Source organism: Passer montanus, unplaced genomic scaffold, assembly GCF_014805655.1.
Source record: "Passer montanus isolate IOZ18808 unplaced genomic scaffold, ASM1480565v1 scaffold184, whole genome shotgun sequence".
Classification (NCBI taxonomy): Eukaryota; Metazoa; Chordata; class Aves; order Passeriformes; family Passeridae; genus Passer; species Passer montanus.
The window spans coordinates 244,701-267,533 of NW_024365826.1; the positions used below are offsets into that span (position 1 = coordinate 244,701).

General features: G+C 42.7%; 1 protein-coding gene across 4 annotated transcripts in view; it reads left to right on the forward strand.

Annotated features, from left to right (window-relative positions):
- LOC120500635 (protein spinster homolog 2-like) overlaps window positions 1–22,833 on the forward strand; it is a 130,234-nt gene that overhangs the window by 54,707 nt on the left and 52,694 nt on the right. For all 4 annotated transcript variants that reach the window (XR_005627148.1, XR_005627147.1, XR_005627146.1 and 1 more), the window contains exon 3: window positions 6,408–6,544. Coding sequence is in view for 1 of the 4 variants with exons in the window: in XM_039705775.1 (XP_039561709.1) it covers window positions 6,408–6,544 (137 nt within the window). In the remaining 3 variants the exon portion in view is untranslated. The remainder of the gene's footprint in view (window positions 1–6,407; window positions 6,545–22,833) is intronic.

Below are 22,833 nucleotides of genomic sequence, written 5' to 3' on the forward strand. Positions count from 1 at the left end.
GGAACCGAGTGGTGTTGTACCACAGCCTCCTTCTCTGTGGAAATGTGTGTGTCAGCTGTGTGTGCACATACTCATCCTAAACATGTTGTTTACATTTTGTATCAGTTTGTGCTAAGGAAAAAACTGGCACCTCATGGTGCAATGTTCTCCCTATGGAAAGGACAAGATTGGACCTTGAATACTGATGAGTGGCAGCTGCAGTGAGGGAAACATGGTCTGGAGTGTCCTGTGAAACAGAAACACACACTGGAAAACACAGACTGTGTGAGTAGTTAGGGCCACACCTTTAAAACACTTATTCTCCTCTCTTTCCAACTTCTGACCCATTCCCACCTTGTCACCCAGATAGAGCACTGAGTGCCACATCCTGTTGATCCTTGAACATCTACAGGGAGGGGAACTCTTCCACCTCCCTGAGAAGCCCCTTCCAATGTCTGACCCACCCTTGGAGAATGTTTCAGACCACATCCAACCCAAACCTTCATACACCTAACTCCAATTGCTTTGATGCATTGTCAAGCTTTTAAATTTGTATTTTTATTTTTTAATGCTCCTGTGTTCGACATTGTCAGTGTGTGACAGCTTTGCATGACATATGGAACTGATGGTGTTTCAAAGCTCCTCACACTTGTCAGAAACTTCTTGTCTGCATGAGTCTGGAACCTGGTGGTCTCGTGTTTTGCACCCAGCAAAGCACAGTAACACAGTCCATCTGTTGGCTGTTGAATTAGCAAGGAAGTAAAACAAAGCCCATGTGCAGAGTGATGTAACAGAGTACCTATAATAATGCCTGTGGCAGGAATGGTTCTCAGGGTGGTGTTTTCTGAAATCAATTGTGTTGTATTAATTCATCCTCCTTCAAAGGATGAATGTTTTAAATCACGTTGCTGAGGTTCCTGGGGCCTTGGACTGCCCCACTATTGGGTATCAGTTTTACCTTGGTCATATCATGCAATCCAGTTTGAATCATACAATTAAGGCTGAAGACCCTTAAGATCATCAGGTCCAGCCATTGATCCAGCACTGCCAACTCCACCACTAATCCATGGCCCTCAATGCCACAACTACACATTTTTTGAACACTCCAGGGATGGTGATTTCCCTGGGCAGCTTGTTCTGGTGCTTGACCATCACCACATTGTGCCTGAGTTTTGGCACAGTTCAGGTTCAATGGTTAAGTAGCATGAAAGGATCTTTGTTCTTTCTTAGCTCGAATGGTGCTGTAAGAAAAAAGTCACTTTAAATGGTTCTTGTAGATGTTCAGAAATCCCTCCAGCATAGAGATGATTGTATAAAGAGGACACTGCTGAAGCTGGAAGACCTGTGTGGGTTCCAGATGTCTGTAGTTCATCATGGGCAGGTCACTTTCCTATGCCTTAATTTCCTTAGCCCTAAAGTTAGAAATTAATGTTAAACTTTCTTTCTAAATTGTCCCATGCCTCACTGTGATTAAATGTGCTGTGTTGTATGTGCTGAGTTTATGCTATTATTACAGCATAAAACCATAGAGAAAATTAAAATTAAAAGAGGGAAACATTACAAAACCATGTTTTTGGAGTAGAGGAGCTGGTTGGGATGTTGGAGAGTCTTTACTCACCATTGCAGGTAGATGGTAACTGGTATCATAAGCAGCTTGAGAAACACGTGCACTCATGACTGAAAGTCCCTGGGGTGGAAGTGGCTCGACCAAATCCCAGGGTTGTACTTGTACACACCCATAAAGCATCCCATCCAGGGCAAGCTGCCTGCTGAGGTGTTCTCATTGTTTGGAAATTTGTTGTTGGGAAGATGTTATCAAGCTCTCAGCACAGTTCTCAGCAGTGTCTCAGTGGATGCCAGTCCCTTGAGGCAGAGGCTGTCTGGGTTTGCCTTCCACAGAGCCAAGCTCACTGTCAGCACTCAATTAGATGTGTGCACACAATTTGTGCTGACTCAAAGCTCAAAGATACCCACTAGGGTTTCTTTGTTGAGCATCCTTGTGTAGAGAAAGCTATTTTCACCTGACCCTGAACCTTTCTAGCATTATTCCTGATAGGAAAAATAAGCCCTGTGTGCTTAAAGTCAAAACCAAAAGAAGGGACCTTTTTTCAGAAGTGCCTGTGATCTGCTCAACCTTCCAGGAACTCAGGAACAGCAGTCCCTGTGTGTGCTCTGTCACTGCCTCTCTTCCTTCTTGAATCTGCTCTGTGGATGACCTGCTGGCAGGAGAAGCCCCTCTCTGAGGTTATCTCTGGGTTGATGAGTCCACTAAACAAAAGAACAAGTGAGATGGAGGCAAGTGCCTTTGGAACACCGGGTGGAGAGCTGTCAGGTCAGACCCTTTTCAGGGAGTAGCTGTAAAGTCAAGCTGGTAAAGTTTTGTTTGGAGAGAAAGAAGAGAAAAATAAAAATTATGGTGTCTAGTTCCAGAAGGCAGGAGCTTTTTGTGACTGTTAAATATAAAGTTTACAGTTCCTTCCTCTTCTCTCATCTCCTTTGCTTCCACTGTTGGATTTACTTTTCCCCTGGGTACACATGCAGCTCTTGAGAGGGGAAAGTGTGTCTGAATAGCAGCTCCCTGGCCATAATCCTGAAATAGCTGACTGAGGCTGCAGTACATGCAGCAGCAATAGAGGCCTGGGAGGATGATTTCCTTGTCTGGTGGGTGTTTGGGTGGGACGTGTATGACTTTTTACGCTGCACATTGTTGTAATTCCAGCCATGCACAGAAAAAGCTGGGCAGTGCTGGCTGAGAAAGTGCTTGTGCACCTGTACAGGGTGGGACAGGCATCCAGAGGCAGAAATAGACACCAAGCCATCCTGTTTGGGCAATTACACTCTTCCTGCCTGCTCACCACAGGCGGCGTTTCAGTGGCCAAGCCACAAAGGGAGGAATAAAGACAAATGGGTTCTCCTTTTGAAAATACCTGTACTTAAAAGAACCTCCCTCCTTAATGGCATTCACTGTGTGTCTGTTTATTCACCCTTTGCTCACATGATAATTTACTCCTGAAGAAATGTATCTCAGCTCCACCCTGTGCTGGGACTGGGCCACTTTTGCTGGCCCTGCTGGAGATCATTTACCAGGAGAACTGAGCTGTGCACATCCATAATGGGACTGCCAGAGCTGTACCTGCCCACAGCTGCTCCCCATGCCATCACTGCCTTCACAGTAGCTCATCTTAAATCCCAGTGGGTTTCTGACTCTGCCCTGACTTGCTCTCTGCATCTCTTCAAGAGCTGTAATATTCTAGGCTGTCTCTAAGTGAGAATGGGAAGAGGAGCTGTTGATTGGGAAGAGCAAAGTGCAGTGCCAACCTCTGTCCCACTGCTGCCCTAATAGAAAAGATTTGTGGCTGTGGTTGGGCTGAAGCAGCAGCTGCTGTGGTGTCACTTCAATTTTATTAATTTGGGAGTGGGTGAGTGCAAGGAACAGAAAATGCTGTGCAAGAAGGGAGAGAAGCCAGAGAGGAGGAGGCTGGCACAAGTGCCAGGCTCCTTTACTGAATGCAACCCCCTGCCTTATGCTCAGCCCTCCTGCCTACACATTAAACACGTTTCTGCTGCCCCTCTCTCAAACTGAACGTGCTGCAGTTTTGTGTCTTCCTGTGAGGTCTCTCCTTTGTGTGTTTAGTTGTCACAGAACCTCAGAGAAGCTCCTGTTCTAGAGTAACTCAGGGTTCCATCCCACCTGGGGATGTGCCCTACTTTTGTTCACCTCTGTTCTGCCAGCCCAGGCTGGGGCTCAGCAGTCTCGGCTGTCACTGGCAGGAGTAATTGCAAAAATTGATTCATGGGAAATGCCTCTAACAGGAAAAGCCTTTTGACAGACCACACAGCCATCATACTCTGCATTTATTTGACTTAATCAATGCTGTGATGCATATTTGGGTCATAAATACTCTGATATAAATTGCATTTATTCTTGTGACAGCTGTGTTCCATTACCTGTTATTTATTTGGCTCTGTTGTCCTTTCATTTTACACCTTGTGGAGCTGTCAAGTCAGCTGCTTACCACTGACAAAGCTCACAGCTCAGAGTCTTCCAAAAATAAATCCTCCAAAGGGATTTGAAAAGCAGAAGGATGTATATTGTTGGAAAGTCATTGGACAATCTTTTTTTGTTTGTTTGTTTTATTTGAAAGAGGAGCTTTGTCCATTTTGCCCAGATTCCAGAATTAGACTTTTCATTTATAATCCAGAGGTCATCAAAGCTAATAATCCCATTGATTAATATGAGTTTTTAATCCCACCCTGCACATCTCAAAGTTGAATTAACCATATTATTTGATATTTGAAATGGTGGGATGCTGACTTGGATGTTTCTAATTTTCCCTTGGAAGCTTTTTCAGTTTTGTGTCTTTTTACATCATAAAAATGGCAGCAAATGGGATTCTGGGATGAATGAATTGTAGTGTCCTTCCAAGAGAACGATCAAATGGCAGTGGTCACACTGGTCTGGACGAGTCACAGTCATTTTCTGCTTCTCATTCCCAAAGAACAGCCACGTATCCTTCGTGCCAGGTTGTTGCACCAGCTTTGCAAGGTGCCAAGCCCTTGGTGTTAATTCAGGAAAGCACTTAATCATGGAATTGATGACTCTAAAGTGCCTAATATAAGCATGTGCTTAAGTGCCTTGTTGGAGTGGGGCCAGTGCAGATGTGCCCTTGCTGAGCAGAGATTTGTGAGCTACTGCTGGTCTAGTTTCTCTGTAAAACAGAGATGAAAACACTGCTTGTAGTTTTATTTGTAGGTTTTGTTTGCACAAGGCTTTTGGGATAGATGCAGGGACTGAGTTCTGTCTGTAGGGTTTATGTGTGAGCTAAACAGCAAAATTGTTTATAACATTACTACTGAAGTATGTGTGATATGTTGCATATGCTGCATTTCAGGCCTTAACATTTCTCTATTATCTTGATTTATTTTACTCTAAATGTAAAAAGAATAATCCTGTAATTTAGTTCAAATATCACAGTGCAAAATACATACACACTTACATGGGTCACAAAACACAGATGCAAATGAATGTGTATTATTTATAAATCAGCTTTGACATCTTAATATACTAAAAAAAGACATTTAGTCGTAGTTCAGCATTCTGCACATTTTTGAACTATCGTATATCATCATCATCCATGAAAAATTCATTATTTGAGTCTTAAGCATTTTAATTGTATATGCACATTCCACCCAAAAGGGGGTGTGTGCTCTGCTCTTGTCGTTTTGGGTTTTTTTACCTATACTATCCCCCCACCCCATTTTATACAGTGAAAGTAGACAGCTGGGGTTAGGCTGTGCCAAAAGCCCACAGTGCCCTCCAAGACCTACCTGAAAACAAATGAGTGTCAGGACTCTGTGACTAAAGAGAGACCTCAGGGTTTTCTGGTGTCCTACCCAAATCCTTCTGGATTTGCTGAATCCCAGACAGCCAGTTATAGTCAGAGTTCATACTACACACCAATAAAATCCATGTAATTGCCCTTATCCAATTCTCTAATGTGGACAGACAAAAGCCAGGTAAAAACCAGCTTAAAACATGGCAATTTCTGCCAAAATCCAAATTAATAAGGAACATGGTGTGAATGACCCATTTTGGGTGTTCTTAGGGGGTTCACAGGCCACATTGTTTTGAGATGGGCAGAGGAGTGAACTCTGAATTGAGGTGATTTTGCAGAAGTTACTCTGTCAAGAGCCTCATTCTTACATGACAGGAGCTCTTAGGTTAATGCTTTGGGGGTTTTGGAGGGAATAAATGGTGAACTTGAAGACTTTCAGATGAGGACAGCCCTGGCCTGTTTGGACTTTGTAGGTTAAAACTCTGTTCTAGTGAAGCTGTTGCTCAGTGATGGGTTTAAATACCAATTTAATGATGGTGAAAGGACCTAGTGAGGAGACAGAGCTGGTGGTGTCAGTGGGATGATAGTGCTGTTTACTGGTTTTCCTCACTGTTTCATAATTTCTTTAAATTGGAAAGATAGAAGGATGAAAGAACCTCAGCTTCTGTGGCCCATTTCTCTCAGGTCTCTGCTGCAAGAGCCAACAAGGAGCCCTTGCCTTGTTTTCTGTTTGCTTGAAGCTGCTTGCAACCTCCACTTCACCTTCTCAGTAACATTTAACAGAAGCTCTTAATTTATTCTGTCCTGGTTTTGCCCATCCCCAGATCTGAGCTCAGCTGACTGTGAGGGGCTGGTGCTTTCAAGTAATATGGGTTCCCTGGTTTGAAGTTTCTCTGGGAATGAAAAATCTGTTTGATTAAGGAAGCACTGACTTCAGAAAGCCTATCAGTCTGCCCAGCTCTGCAAGGCAGGCCTGCAGAATGTCTAATTATTTGGAACTGTTCTCTAGAGGATTTGGCTTGCAGAAAATTAGTCTTCCTGTTTTTGGTCTGATGTTTATTAAAGGTTCTCTCCTTTTTCTCTCCTTTGCAGTTTTTATCTGTAGTTTCATGGTGGCGGCGCCGATCTTTGGTTACCTTGGTGACCGGTTCAACAGAAAGATCATCCTCAGCTGTGGCATCTTCTTTTGGTCAGCTGTCACTTTTTCAAGCTCCTTCATCACGGAACAGGTAAGATCTTGGCAAAGACACTTTGCAGGTTGTCCTGAAAAGATGGACAATATATTCCTAAATAACTCCCCACCACACTGTGCTCAAGGGGAACACATCCCTCCTGTGTGTATGTAACATTTAGCATGTTGTATTATCTGACCTTTTGTGGGAGAAGTGTGCTCTGTGTAACTGTGTTTGCTTAACTGTGAAAGCTGTCACTCTTTGATCGTGCATATTCATAAAAAGTAACAGATGAAGCATGTCTAAGCAAGAGTTCCTGTTGACATAAGGGCTTTGTTTTGAGGGAGATCCTAAAGAAGCTTTAAAAGGCTTTACAAATGTATTGGGAGAATGAATCCATGGCTACACAGTGGTTCTTTTGTCTTCTGATATGTAACTGAAGCCATAGGATTTTGTTGAGAATTCTGCTCGTGGTGTGTGGAATAACAAAATGCATCCAGCAGTGGTTTTACAGATGCACTTTGGTTTCTGTCCACCAAGGCAGAGAAAGTGGCTGATAACACAGAGATCAGACACAGTTTCAGCTCCTTTAACACTTGTCAATGGATTTATCTGGGGAAACTGGTGATGGAGTTGTCAGGCTCACCCAGTTCTGTCAAGCTCTGCATCCCTCTCCTGCTCCCAGGACAGTGCCCCATTCTGAGCACTCCTCACTGCATTAATCTTCTTGTCAGAGGCATTTGGAGGAAACAATGATCTGGCAGTTTCTGGGGGGAAATATCCACTTGTTTAAATCATATTATAGCTGAGATTTAATTGCTGCAGGTGGCAACATTCCTGCAGAGACAAATCACAGCTCCTGGCATCATCAGACTGATTTCCCCAAGGGAGGCAGGGGCATTCCTCATCCTTTCTGTCCAGCTGCGTTCCAGAGATTGCAGCATTGTGGTCACGCCTAAAGAATGACAACCAGGGACTAAACCTCTCCACCCTTCTCCATCCTGCCCACCCACATGCTCTTCAGTTTTTAAAAAAAGAGAGTTTCCACTTAAAGCAGGCAGTGGCACTTATGTCAGTGTGGCTTTCACCAGGATTGGTTGTTGCTGCATTTCTAAAGCAAGATGCATATGTGGAAGCCAAATGTGGAAGCCTTTAACTCAGGAAATTGTTCTGGGTTACCCTTGGCCAGGAAACACCTTTTCCAGAGAAAGAATGTCTCTCATCTAAAATAAAGAAGGAATTTTATTTTTGTTTTCTCTTTTTTTTTCTTTAAATGTTTCTCATAACATTCTGCAAAAGCAGCTTTGATCAGAGCCCAGAGAGAGAAGCATTTTAGAGAGAATCAATGACCTTCTTATAAACACTTCCTGTGTTACAGACATATATTTATGCTTAGGTTCTCATTGATCTGCCTGCAGCCAACTGGGTCCCACAGCTGGAAGCAGGGGAACACTGGAACTGGACTGATGTTTTCAGAGTTGAATTTCAGTTTAAGGATTTGGGGCTTATTAGCTGAAGTAGTTCAAGGATTAAGATGTGTAGTTATTTGTACACAGGGACTCAGAGTAGCAGTAACATGTGTTTGGAATCCAAACCCCAATGTTTTAGAAGTCATAAGAGAGACAAGATCAAAATAGCCAGACCTGTATTAAGTCATCCTGGATATGCATCAGTACTAACTCTGGACTCCAAAGACCATCTTGACAAAAACCACCCTAATACTTAGAAAAATCCCCTGTCCTGATTTTCCTGCAATCCTCAACTCCAGGAGAAGATTTAGCTATTAATCCAGAGTTCTCATGCCCAGCTCCTGTTACTGACTCCAGGAGGTAATGGAAAACATTGCAGCTGCTGTAAGGATGTTCTCTACCCAGTGGCTGCAGCAGCTGAGCAAGGTCCTAAGAATAATCCAGTTTCCCATGGAATCCCTCCCACTTTGGTGCCCATGTTAGTGGCTTGATTCCTAATTGGGAAGACATGCCACAATGAACAAGATGAATTCCTGACATGCTAAAAGGGTCAGAGAAGAGCTTTTCCTTTTATGTAGGCATTTTTCCTGATCTTTGTTGTCTAAGATTTATTTGAGGAGTAAAATGTTGCTTTTTCTCTCAACATTTTGTTTTCCTTTTAAGACAGTGTATGTATTTGTTGGGAAGGAGGACAGGGAGCTGAAATATCAAAAACTCTTTGCTGGCACAAATAAAAGCTGTAGTAAAACTACTGTGAGAAGAGAAGTTCTGACATCCAAGTTGTCATGAGAACACAGGGCTAGAAGGAGCAAGTTGACACAGGCTGAGCCTGTTGGAGAACTCCTTTATGTAGCAGCAGCAAAAATCCTGAATTAGATGAGAAAGAGTAGCCTTTCAGGAGGAATAGCAGAATCCCTGTCTTCAGGGATTGCCTTTCTTCACATTTTGATGGGGCCTAGTGCCTCATGCATCCTGTCACTGTGTCATTAAATAGAATTCACAGCCACACAGCTCAGATCTGGAGTGCAAATGGAAAGAGACAGCTTAACAAAGGCCCAAAGCAGCTACAGAGCTGGTGAACTCTGAAGGCACCCAGCTTGTAAAGCTCCTTGGTAGTGTGTCAGTTCCTGGCTAAAATTTGAACATCTAAAGGAAGCCATGAAAAATCCTGTTGTTTGAGTCAATGACTAGATTATTGTGCAAACAAATTTACAGAGAGAGACGTGTTCATTCTTATTTGTCCTACTGTCTTGCCACAACTTCATCTGCTGAGCATGATGCCCTGTGGTCTGGGGTAGCCCTGGGATCAGCTGTGTCCCTCCAGTTCCTGTGTCCCCAGCCCTTCTCTGGGGGCTGAGGAGCAAACAAGACCTTGACCTGTATAAGCACTTGCTCAGCAGTAATGAAATCATCCCTGTGTTATCAGCTCTGTTCTCAGCACAAATCTAAAGCATGGTCCCATACCAAGTACTGGGAAGAAAATTAACCTGTCCCAGCCAAAAGCAGCCAAAAGGATTGGAGTGCAGTAAACAGCTCATCTAAGATACTGTCTAAATGCTATTTTATTCTACTTGGGTTAAAAAAAGCCACTGAAAATCAGCAGATAAATCAGGAATTGGGTACATGTGCCATGAAGACTGTTGCTAGAGAGCTCTGCCTTTTAAAAATATCATTAGTTATTTATTATCAAGTATCTCTGGGTTTCTAAAATGGAATAAGGACTGTCAAATAAATGAAGAATTAATGTCTTATCTGCTGGTAGGTACTAAATAATTAGATAATAGGCTCTCACAAGGAAAAAGAAAATTAGGCCAAAATCTGGGGGCTGTTCCAGTGCATATAGGGTGTGATAGAAAACAGCAATACATGAATTCTACACATAGCAAAATAGAAACAGGACAACTCATGCTTAAAAGTTTGGTTACTGTTCATGAGATCTTAAATCAATTTTGAAACAAATCATAGTAAGAAACCAAATAAATTCTGTATCACAGATTGATTCCATAAATACACCTGTTTCCATGGATAAAAATAGCTAATGAGAAATTTAACTAAAGAAAATCATCAGAAGTAGTAAGACTGAGATGATAGTGATAAGTTCACTTTTTAATGTTGTTTGATAATTTATTTTAGTACAGAATTTCTCTATAGAAAGATAAGACATGAGGCCTCCTCTGCTTTGGTACTTGCACATTTCTGCTCTATAACACTGTTTAGCACTTCCTAAAAGAAAAGTTCCATTAAGAAATCATTAACAAACGTGTTCAGTGATCTGAATATGTAAAGTTGGTACATATTTAGATATATCTCTAGATTATCAAAGTTTCAGTAAATAATGTATGTATCTTAACTTTTATTTTCTAAGTACAAGCACCTGCTTAGAGATTTTCTCCCTTTAAACCTGACTTTAAATCAGGTCTGCACTTACCAGCACAACTTTTGGCACTTTCACCTGCAAAACCCTTTCTTGTGTTGTTTTTGGCTTTTGCCAAGCATTTGGGGAAAACACTTGCTGGTTGTTGGTTCATAAGCTGTAGTAAATCAGCAAAAAGTCAGTAGGTTTCTGTGTGGTATGGAGTGATATCCTAAAGTAATGAACCAAGGGCACAATCTTCATAGAGTTTCTTTACCTTTTGTGTGGTACAGTCATATCCCAAAAGTAATGAACCAAGGGCACAATCTTCATAGAGTTTCTTTACCTGGATGTATTTCCAATCACACAAAAAGCTAAATATATGATTGTCTTCCTCTGTATCAATATAAACTCTGATTTAATAAGTAACCAGTTTATTTCCCTAGGTAGCATTTTCATGAGCACAGTGCCTGATTGCATGTGTGATCACCCTGAGATGGTTTATATTCCAGCATGTCATTGGGAAGGGTCTGTAATCCCAATTGCACCATTTCTCTCTTCCTGAACAGCTTAATATGAAGGAACCTGGTTGTCAGGAGTGATCATCAGGAGAGTTTTCAGGAGAGTTTGTTTCTGGCTGCTTGGATATCCACATCTATTAGTCATGATAAATGTTCTCAGCTGCTTTGTCTGAGCAGAAGATTGCCTTAGGTGAACCCCGGGGTTTGGTGCAAAGCTTCCTGCCCCTCTCAGCACAGCTCTCTGGCACATCAGGGCCCCTCTCCCTTGTGGGCAAACACCCTATTTTAAACCAAGAAGGAGCTTGGAGGTGCAAATTTACAGACTGTTCTCTAGTCTTCTGAAACTGCTCTGTCCATGTAAATATCTTGAATAAAGCATATTTCTGTGTAAAAGGTGTGCTGGCTTACAAATGAACCAAGGCTTCTGCTCCACCAGGCTGGAGGACCAGGAGTGCCTCGTAAGCAGCCAGAGCAGGCTGTGCTAATGTGGGTTGGCTGGGACACCAGAGCTGCACATGCTAGAAAAGAAAGTTGGGAAAGAAGGAAAGTGCAAGAAAGTTGGGAAATGGAAAAGCAAGGCATTGACAAGGTAAACCAGGAATGTGCTTTTTGAATTCTCCAGTTCTTGGTAAATATTTCTGTTCAGATTTTGATATAGCTCACTTGATAAAACCTTTCTGCTCCCACTGCAATTTACCTCTGGATAGGTATTTCTCTTAGTGTTGTTTTCTTTTCCTTTTACTTTGATTTGTCTCTGGAAGAGGAAACAAATTGTCCACAGTGGAGTTCCAGTTAGTCTGCAGTGCTTGCTCAAGTCCTGTCTTTCAGACTTGCCAAATGTATTTTTATTTCCAAAACTTGTCTTTCAAGGCATTTCTAAAAGAGAAGCAACAAATTGTGTGCAGTATGGAACAAATGGTTAGCTGGGTTAATTTTAAAAACATAAACATAATCCAACCACCCCCTACACATGATGATTCACTATAGGGAAAAAAAAAAAAGTGCCTTTAGTTTTAAGTGCTCCGGCAGAAGTTGTAATATAAAACATACAGCTCCTGTGCCTGTGGTTCCACTGTGCTAGATAAATACACAGCTTGAAAAACATAAACAAACAAAACTGAAATCCCCAAGCCAACATTTTATATGTAAGGAGACTGAGTGTTGTCTTTGAAGTCCCCGTGAACTACTGGAGTGTTTATATCCTACTGTTCCGGCCTATTATTTTTGAGCAGATCTTTCTTGTAGAAAAAAGGCAAAAGGGATTCTCCCAGCAACTTTGGGAAGTCAGCTGCATGTGCAGTCAGTCCCTTCCCTCGCAGGCAGTTCCCAGCTGTCACACAAGTGCTGCTGGACGAACTAAAGAGTGTCATGGCCAAAGCTCTTGGCTGGCTCTGCTGTGTTTTGCCAGCTTTGATGTGGCACAGGAGCCCTGCAGACGAGCACGTGCTGTTGACATTTGGATTTCTGCACACTTGGCCTGTGCTGGACTGCTCAGGAAAAACACTGCTGCTGTGGACTCTGTTACCAGGGGGAGCTCAGGTGGTGCTGGTGCTCTCTGTGTGGGTGGTGCCAGCTCCCAAATCCCTCCCAACTGCAGTTCTGCCCCTTTGTGCTGCCCCAGTGCCCCTGCACCACAAAATACCCTCAGCCTCCTGCATGGCCTCTGCTCTCTGAAGTGAGATGTGGCAATCTGTGCATCTCCTCTTCTTCCAGCTCTCAGAGCTCTCTCCTCCCCACAGTGCACTGCTGTGCCAGGGGCAGGAGATGCTGTGCTGGGCTGAGGTGGCTCAGAAGTCCCAATAAGAGAGGGAAAGGATAAGGGCTCTCATCTCTGCTTTACACTGCAGAGTGGAATTCTGCATGGATTGATTCTGCCCTGCTGTCTCTCTCTTGTATGTCTGAAAGGAGGTTAAAGAGAGATAGTTCCCACAGGCCCTTTTAGAATGATAAAATTGTTAAGGCTGGAAAAGACCTGAGATCATGGAGTCCAGCCATTAATGCAGCATCACCACCATGTGGAAATTGAAAGGCACCATTTCTTTAACCCCTCACCAGCAAGAAGGCACCTCCTGTTCCTTCCAAGTGCTGTTCCCAGTGCTCTTGTAAGTTTTACTATCTCACGTCTTTTCATATGGATTATATGAGGTGTACTGTAGGAAAAAATACACTGTTGCTTATTCCTTTAATAATAGAGTACTGACTGAGCTGGTCTTAAGGTATTCTGGGTATCTGTCAAGTCTCCAATCATCTTCAGCACAGGTGATTCCAAATACTGTATGAGAAACTGTTTTTCTGTAAGAACATCTTCTCTTGCACAGACAAGTGCAATGATTTGAACTCTTGAATCTTGGGTCCTCACTGTTCCCCCAGATTTTGCTAACCAAGGATGGAAGCATTGGGAAAAGATTTATATAAATGAAATAGTTGTAGAGTGCAGAATTACTGTCATGTGTTTGTCTCCTGGTCATTTTATGTTCTTACCTTGTCCCTTTGTACCTGTCACTCTTCCAAGGGAAACTCTAAATGAAAGCCAGATTAAGTTGTTCTCAGAGCATCAGACCCAGAAAAGCCAATCTATGAGAACAGGCAGCTTTTCAAAGGTGTTATCAGAAATTGAAGTGTATTTTCTGCTCAGTGTTGGGGTTTTTCCATCCAGTATCTGTGTCTGTGTATCTGTGGAGCATTTGGGAAGAGTTATTGAAAACACAGCTGGTGATGGCTGCTGGAAGAGAGACACAGCACAGTTCCAGAGCCTGCTCAGAAAGCTTATCCCTGTGATGAGAAAAATGAACTTCAAGTAACTATCATGAGGAGTATGTCTACCACACATTGCACTTCCCATCTATAGAGTGTCTGGAACAGGAATGGTTTTGCTCTCCCTTCTGGGACCTGAAAGCAATCAAAATGCCAGGGTCAGCCTGGCACCATGTCCTATTCAAATTTCTCAAATCACCCCAGCTGTGTGTCCATAAATGTGCCTCCTGCACCTTCCTGCACCTCCTTTTAGGTCATTAATTGTTCTGCAATCACACAGGATCTGAATCAAACACTGTGGCTATGAAAGAAGAGATGTTTCCATTGCTCAGCATCAGAACTCACTCACTGTGTGCTGCTGTGATTCCAGTTCAGTGCAATGAGGACAGTTACTTGCACTGAAACGTCAGAGCTGCCCCTCAGAGCTCGGGCATTTTCTAGAGCAGGTGGACAGAGGTTTGAGCTGGGAGAGCACCCAGAAACAGGCTCAAAGCTCAATGCTGATGTGCACAGGGTCTCAGTGAGGGCCCTCTGTAATTGCCTGTCCTGTTTCAGAGCTCTGTTTGTTATCTGGGTTACTGGAAGATGTTGAAACCATTATCACAGGCTCTGTGATTGTGGTTCTGATTCAGCTCCTTCTTTGGAAGTCTGTGGGAACCTTTCGTGTGTCTGTGGCAATTGAGTCAGACCTACATCACCACACATTTGGTGCTGTTTCACTGGATCATGGAAATGCTTAGAGACAGCAGCACGGTGCATGGAAGATTTTTGCAGGCCAAAGACCTTTACAGGTTTGTCCCATTTTTTTGCAGAACTTATGGCTGAATTTATAGTATCTAGGTTGAAGAGCAGGAAAATTAATCTGCTGTGTCAGCTAATGGATGGTGTGGAAGCAGTGCCTGCCTGTAACATTCCACCTGTCCTGCTTTTGTTGTGCCTGAGCAGGAAATCTCACCTGGGCCAGTTACTTGCTGAGGAGGCAGAGGGAAGAAGGATGTTTGTTTCATTTCCAGGCTGTGTGTGTCTTGGAAACATTCCTTCTTCTTGTGTTGTCTGTTAAAATGTATATTCTGCTTGTCATGCTGCAGCAGAGGCCTAACCCCAGGGCATGCTGCTGGAACACAAATAATGTCTTTTTTCTTAACTCTGTGTAAGGGGAAATCTCTATAATGCTTTAGCATTATGTTTTATAAATAATTATGACAGTATCTTAAACTCAACCTTATTCAAAACATTGAAGGAATGGAAGAATGGGAAAACTCTCCTTAAATAGACTGAGATTTAATCAGTTGGTGTGAAAAAAATAAAAAAAAAGCAGTAGTGCTGCATGTAAGTTTCCAAGCAAATGTTAAAATATAAAGGAATTGTAAAATTTTCTATCAGCCTGGCAGGATCCTTGCAGTAGTGCTGTGGCCTGAGGGACACAAGTCATTCCTGGTGTGGGGTCCATGGGTGCAAGCTGGGCTTCCATAGGGGGATGCCTGGCTTGGTCAGACGAGTTCAGAAGGCAAAGCAAGTCACTGCTGCAGTGCCTGGGTGGTCCTGTTATTTTGGGAATTAGCTTCCCAGCTAGCTGTGTATTGAGGGTACAGAGAGGGTGCCAAGTTGGTGGTGTGGAATGTGTGCCTTCACCATCCACTGGGATGGTCAGATATGGGTCTGGAGAATTGTTACCATTTCTGAAGGCTGCAAACTGATGTGTGTTTAGCATGGATATATGGGAGGTAGCTTATGGATGGTGTTCTTGGAGCTTGTGCCTTGGGAGGAGGCACAATGCTTTAGCAGGGTTTGGTTAATGATGCCTCACAAAGAAAACAATCCATTCATCCCAGGTTTAGGCTCATTAGGAGGCCTGGAAACAAACCTAAACTTTCTGTTAGCAGGGTGGTTCTTGAAGGCTGTGTGTATTGTCCTGAAGAACAGGATCCAGGAGAGAGAGAATGTGTTATTCAAACTCTGGCTTCTGTTCAGATGCAAAAGTATGGGTTTGAGCCTTTCTTTGGTTGAGCTCCTGGTGGCCTGCTGATCCAAATGCATCAGTCACTCCTTGGGAAATGTAAGTGCTTCCTCAATGGCCACACAGCCTTGGCCTCCTGGGTTGTGCATAAAGGCTGGGAAAAGGACCATTATGTTCTAAGTCATGTGCAAATAGTGAGAAGAAGGGAAATGTTTTACAGTACCAGGTGCTAAATTAGTCTTTTCAAGTGTTGACATTTCTTTTAAATGTATAAAGTTCCCAGGCTACACAAAACACTGCATTTGCAATTCAGATAAGTCAAATTAGAGTACTAATCTGAACCCTACTTAATAGATTTTGAGCTGGAAATCCCTGGGAGTAGTGCTGATCATCAAATCTGAAAGCATGAGTGATGAAGCCTCATGAGAAGATAGTCACAAAACATCCAAATGTGTTTAGTGTGGTTTAATAGGCTGTCATTTTGTCAGATAGGCTGGATTTAAATAATGAAATTAAGCTACAGCACGACAAAACCTTGTCAATTAATAACACTTCAAAAAGGAGCATGACAACTGTTCAAGGAAGATCATGAGTAAGAAGCAACTCTGAAGTAGAAGGAATTGGTAGATGCACCACTTTCTCTCTGGAAATCTGATGCTAGAAGAGAGGCATCTCTCAGATATGGGCCAAACAAACTGCAAGGTCAGCCTTCTGCACAGTTCTTGGAGGCCTCTGGATTTGATTGAGTCAGCAAGGCAGGGAAGCGTGAAAACAGAAAGCAGGAGCAAAAATCAAAGTTTGGAATGATTTAAATGGTTCTTCAGCAAAGTTGCCTGCAAGAGCTGACCTGCTGGCGTACTTGATTTTTAGCATATGCAAAGCAAAATATGCCACGAATCAGCAGAGCCAACAGTATTGGAAAAGTTGCAGGGACTGTAACTTTGTGCTAATTTCATTTAAACCTTGAGTGGTTCTCTTAAAATGTGTCCTCATGCACTCTCAAAACTTGTTCTACACTTGAAAATGGGTCTAGTGAGAGCAGAGTGTTCACACCCGAGGGTCTCAGTTAAATGAAGATTTTTTCAAACAATGCTGAGAAATCAGTTTCTGCATTGGTTTCAGGGATAGGGACATGGGGTTGTGCTCTCCAAGAATCTCCAATCCAACCTGATGGATTTGACTAAATTTTTGCTTAAGAATTGGTCCAAACCAAAGAGTTTGAGCCAAGATGGCCCCTCATGTTAGAGAGGTTGGATCTCACATATTTCTGTAGACATGACTGGGGGTGGACATGTTGTTAGTGCTAGGTATCAATGCCTCAAAATGTTTGTTCTGAAAAATCTGGCATCTCTGTTGCTTGGATTTAGGCTTTGCTTGTGGCTCATCTGTGGCTGGGACACAGCAGCCCATTTACTAGCTGTGAATATCCTTTGGTTCCATGAATGCCACCTCATATTCCAGCTGCATTTGGGAACCTGAGTCTGTCAAAAACCTTACAGTGTTTCCTCAGTTGCAAAAATACATTGTGTTTCTTCCAGTCCCTATTTTAGTGATTATGGCTGTGTTTGCACCTCTCAGGAAGGAAACTGTGATAGTGCCTAATGCCAGAGATATTTGAGGCCAGTGCTGGTGAGTGTGTCCCTCCTGACAGATCTGGAACAAAAAGCAGCCATTTGCTTCCGACCCAGAACTATCAGTGTTCTTAGGGGAACAGTTTTGGAAGATACATTCTGGTGTAATGATTTTGTAACAGGGATAAATGGCCACTATTTCAACCATGTGAAGGGCCATGGACTCCTCTGGGCCTTACACCACAGCCAAGGATGAAAAGAAGTGTTTTTACTCTGTCTGCTACCAGGCACTGGGAACGTGGGGCTCTTCATGAGCCCTGTGATTTATTTGAACATCAGCCTTTTTCTTTAAGGTCTATTTTACAGCAACATTGCATCTGCTGGATGGGGTTTGGTGTGTGAGTAACCTGGTACCTCCCTCCCAACTGCATCCCAGACCCCTGTCATCAATCCAATATGACCAAGAAACTGAACTGAGGAGAATGTAAATCCCACCATTTGCATCTTGTAGTATTTTTACCATGGGAAGGTGAATCAAATGAAAAGCTCTTCATTTAGGGAGCTGAAATGCTGCTTTGTCTTTACTCAGTTTATTTTCAGGACCTGGCGGTGCTGCTTCATCACCCAGTGTATTGTATTACAGTGCCTAATGGGATGGAGAATGGGAATTGGGCTTGCCTTTTTTTTTTTTTTTTTTTTTTTGTGCTGCCCAAAAATGACTGAAAAGCAACAGAGGATTCCCTCAGGACTGCCACAGCTTTGGAGGGAGGGGAGTGACAGGAACCTAGATTTCAGACAGTGCAATTTTAGTGTTGAAAGGGATTTTCACGTTCAACATTTGCAAACAGCTCAGAAAACCTTAAAACGGATTTTTGTCCCTGTGAAGCACAAAGCAACTCTCTGGAAGAAGTGCTGTGGGAGTCTTGCTACTTCCAGGGTCGTTTGGGTTTGTTTTTTATCTCCAGAACACTTAATTGGGTGTTTCACCTTAGAGCCTCCCTGTAGATATGCAGTTGTTAAACACTTTAGTTGCTGATTGAAGGGTGTGATGAGTTGAAAAAGGAGCATCTTACAGCCTTTATTGGTTATTTTTATATACTAAATAATAATATAAATCTCATAAAATAGGGATGCTTTAATCACCCAGAATCTTAAATGCATTCCCAAATAAAACTTTCCACATTCTATTAAGTGTGCCTGAACAGGCTACCTGGGAGAACTAAAGCCATTAACAAATACTAGAGACAATCAAAGGAAAGGTGAGTGGACTTTGCTTCATCTCCCTTGCTCATTTTTATATTTAAATATGTATTTTGATCTCTTTCTGCTCGCTGTAGTCTCTTTTCTCCTTGTAGGGCTCTGAGTAGCAGCTGAATTTTCCCAAAAGGGAATTGTTCAAAGGTGAGGTGTCCAGAGATGAGAATCAGTGAGACACTTAATGCATCCAAATGAGCTGAAGGTTGGAGGTGTTTGACAAAGTGTAAATGGATGCTGCAGAGGAATCAGACCTGCTTTAGAAGCTGTTGTATAAGTCCATCCTAAATGCAGAGGGTTTCAGTATTGACCCTTGAGCAGATGATTAATGAAATGCATTAAGGTTTCAGTAAATCAGTAGCTTACTGTTGAATCTTGGTGTGGTCTCATCTGTAACACAGTTATAACCTCCAGGCAGTGTATGTAGAATAAATACATGTGAATAAAACTAATGTGAATGTGGGAATAAAACCTGTGAACACTTGAAAGAAGAAGGCCTGGGGCATTTGCACTTGAATTTTAGTGACCTGCTTGTGAGAGTTGAGGGGAGGATCTTTGGGTAAGAGAAGCATCCTTTGCCAGACATAAATATTTAAACTAGTATACTTTCTATGCCAAGCAGGCTTGAGGGAACAGGAGTGAAGAAAAACCTGGTGAACGTGGCAGAGACACAGCAAATGTGAGATGGTGTCTGCCATATGGATTTAACTGAATTTAAATCCAGGAGAGAAGAAAAACCTGGTTAGTGTGAACGTGGCAGAGACACAGCAAATGTGAGATGGTGTCTGCCATATGGATTTAACTGAATTTAAATACTTTACCTTTGTCAAAGTGGCATCCTTACTGTAGCACTGCTTCTGTCCCCATAGAGCCCATAGTGCTGCTTTGGTGTGTATTGATACCTGATGGGAGCTGTAGAGATGGAGCCAGACTGTTCTCAAAGGTCCCCAGTGAAAAAATGAGGCAAGGGGCACAGAGAAAATACTGGAAATTTCACTTAAACATAGGAAGAAACAATTTTTGAGGATGGTCCAACACTGCAACATGTTGTCCAGCATGGTTGTGGCTCCTCCATCTTTGGAGATACTCAAAAATCAATTGGACGTTATCCTGACCAGCCTGCTGTGACCAGGGGACATGGACCAGACTATCTCCAAAACTCCTTCCAGTCTCAGGTATTCTCTTATTCTATGAGTGCTTGCAAAGGAGAAAAGCAGTTTAAAAATGGTGATGGAAGATGGACTTAGCATCAAGGAAACTGTAGAACTGAAAGAGAAACCAGTGGTGATGGAAGTTCTGGGAAATGTTGTGTGCAGTAATGACTTACAGAGTAGCTGTGATGGTAGAGATGGGGAGTGAGAAGTAGGCATGGGTGAGACACAACACACACAATGAGGGAAGAAAAGAGGAATCCAAATCCAATCAGTTCCCTTCAGTGGGACAAATGGCAGAAGAAGCAGCAGCTGGGATGCAGCTGCCCTGGGCTGCCCTGCCTGCAGGACTCGGGGCTGATAAGGGGAGAACTCTTGGTGGAGGTGAGAAGGGTGGTTCATAATTAGATTTATCTGACAGGTAGCTCTAGCATGAACTTCTCAGTGCACTGATATCTCTACAGCAAACAGATAAACACTGATAACTCTCAGCATTGACTCAGAGCTGATAACCCATCAGTCTGTCTCCAACCAGTTTCCACCTGAGCATGTGCCCTGCTGGTCCCTTTGTACCACCCAGAGACTGAGCATAACCCACTCCCTCTGGTTGTAGGAAATGCTGAAACCAGAATTTAGCCAACCCCTGAACAGGGGAGGAAAGTACTGATCAACAAAACATCTCAGTGCACAGTTTTGCCCTCATGCTGGTTTGCATTTTGGTCTCTTGGCTGGCAATTCCCATGAGGGATTAGGTAAGATTACTTGTCAATTAAAAAAAAAATTCTTCTTCCTTTGTTCCTGCTCAAAAGATCTCCCAGATGGTAAGACATCAGATGGCCAAAATTTGGAATTAATATTCAGTTACTTAAAAATCTGGGCTGAACTTGACAGGAGGAAAAGTTCTTCAGGATTGGCAATGGAATAATTCATCAGTGCTATCTAGCCCCTCTCTGGCTCTTTACAATATTCATTCTGCTTATATTAGAGAAGAGTTAGAGCCATTGGTGTTTGAGAAGGTGAGGCATGTAACTGTGAGTTTCGTATCTAGATTTGACATAGCATTCCCATCAAGTATTTGGGCTCAGGACTTGTTTCCACCAATGGAAGCCAGGTGCCTTGCTGATCTATATGCAAAATTAATAAAGCTTTAGGGGTGCATACTGTTGGAAGATGTATTTAAGCTTATCTGTTCTGCTGTGGCCTTTGTCATCCATCCAGGCACAGAATGGAATTTGAAACGTCAACCTCATTGTTTAATGTCAGCTTGTCTCTCATGCTATGTCATTGTCCTTGTTTGACTTAGAAACTCTCATATTTTTCAAGGTGAGCCCTCATTCCTGGGAGGGCTGAGAGAATTGGAGCTTTTAGTGTTTAAACAAATATGTAATGTCATTCCAGTGCTCAGCTCTTCAGTGACTCTCAGCTAATGAGGTGGAATTTGAGCTGTGACTGTGCAGGAGTCAATGCTCTTAGTCACCACCCCGATACTCAGAGCAGGTTCCTGCTTTGGCTTACCTCATAGTTAATGGTGCATCTTTTGGCAAAAGGTGTGGTGTGTCATCATTAGCCATTTAAATCCTGCAAAGTGCTGGGAAAACTTATAGGAGCAGAGGAGGAAGTGGTGTTTGCCTGGCCAGAAAATGCAGGGTCTGCTCAAGGAGGACAAATTCTTACATGTGAGTGCAGCTGTCAAAGGGAACCACTGTTGTGCAGCCCTTGAATCGATATTTGAGCCCTGGGGGGTTTACTTTGTTCAAATGGCTCCTGCAGTGTCTCACATGTATCCAGCTGATCACTTGTGACTGCTGTGCTACCCTAGCTGCCTAGTGCAAGGCTCAGCCAGCTGGAGAAATACAGGAGTGTAACTCAGGGAAATGAAGTCAATCCCAATGCTTTCTCCTTGGTTTACTGTCATTTCACCACATTTTAGGCTCTGTGTGGCAATCCCAGCTGCCTGTGCTAGGAATGACTTCATGCACATCTTATTTCAAAGGGTGCAAGCCCTGATTCTAGATTCTTGCACAATGTTAATAAAATAAAAGAAGGAAAATATGGCAAAACTCAGCTCAAAGAGGAATTTAATGGTACTGAGTCCTCTTTTACATCAGCTAAATGCATTATGCACAGGATTTAACTCAACATCCTCACAGTGGGAAGGGTACAGGTGCAGGTGCTGTAGCAGTATAAAAGATCCTTCTTTTAGACCAGCAACAGCAGTTTTAAACATGGTTTGCATTGGTGCTGTGCACACACAGGAATTCATGACTCTGGAGTGACTCTGTCTGTGGGATCTCCTCAGTCCATGTGTCCCTCATCTGAAAGCAGCATGTGTTCAGCTTCTTTTGAGACCCTTGCAAGCTATTCCACATTCAAATGCAAATACGTAATAAACAAAGCTTAAGGATCATATGATTCTTCAGACAGTAAATCTCGTGGCTCAGAGTTGTACACATATTTGGCAGATTATAGGTTTACCACTGGCAGATAATCTTTTAAAGAACCAGTGGTTTTACTCCTTTTGTTAACTAATTAAAAAAGGAGAAAGAACTTCAAGCTGTAATTAGACCTCTTAAAACACATATTACTCCCTGAATGGTCTATACAACTAGGATAAATATATAATTAGGAGGTTTCACCAAACATGATTAAAGCCAGTCATGTGTCCTAGGCCATCAAACATTTATGTGTGCAGCAGATTTAGAATAAAGTCAATATGAAGGAGTGAATAGAAAGCACATTGTACTTTTTATCTGTGGGACCTGATGTTCATAGAGGTCTTTTCTAACCTAAACAATTCAATAGTTCTGTATTGTAAATATTTAACTCCAACCATGAAAGCTTTTTTTCAGATGTGAATTCTGGAAGGAGTGTCACATCCATAGCTTCTAGTGTTTGGTGACACTGGTGACAGTAATGATACCAGGTCCCTTGGACCCCATGGTCTGTCACTCCTGTTGTCTATGGCTTGCTGATAGTTTCAGACATGTAGAAGTTGGTAGGTAGAATTTTCTCTTCCTTATTGGCACATCCCCATATCCCTTCTGAAACTCACTTCTATTTTGAGGAATTGGGTTTCTTTTGCTTTATGGCTAGAGGGTGTTTTTCCTTTGATATAATTAGGAGATGGGAAGAAGAGAGCACATCCATTGACACTTTGTACCTCCCATTCATAAATATGAGTGCTTTCTCCATGCATTAATTTCTGGTGATGTCATCTCTTGGAGGGAAATTCCCAGGAAGGCTGTGGCAGTTCTGGGTCTCTGCAGCCAACATTCTTTCCATATGTTGATGGTTTATTGTGTACTGGAATCTTCCC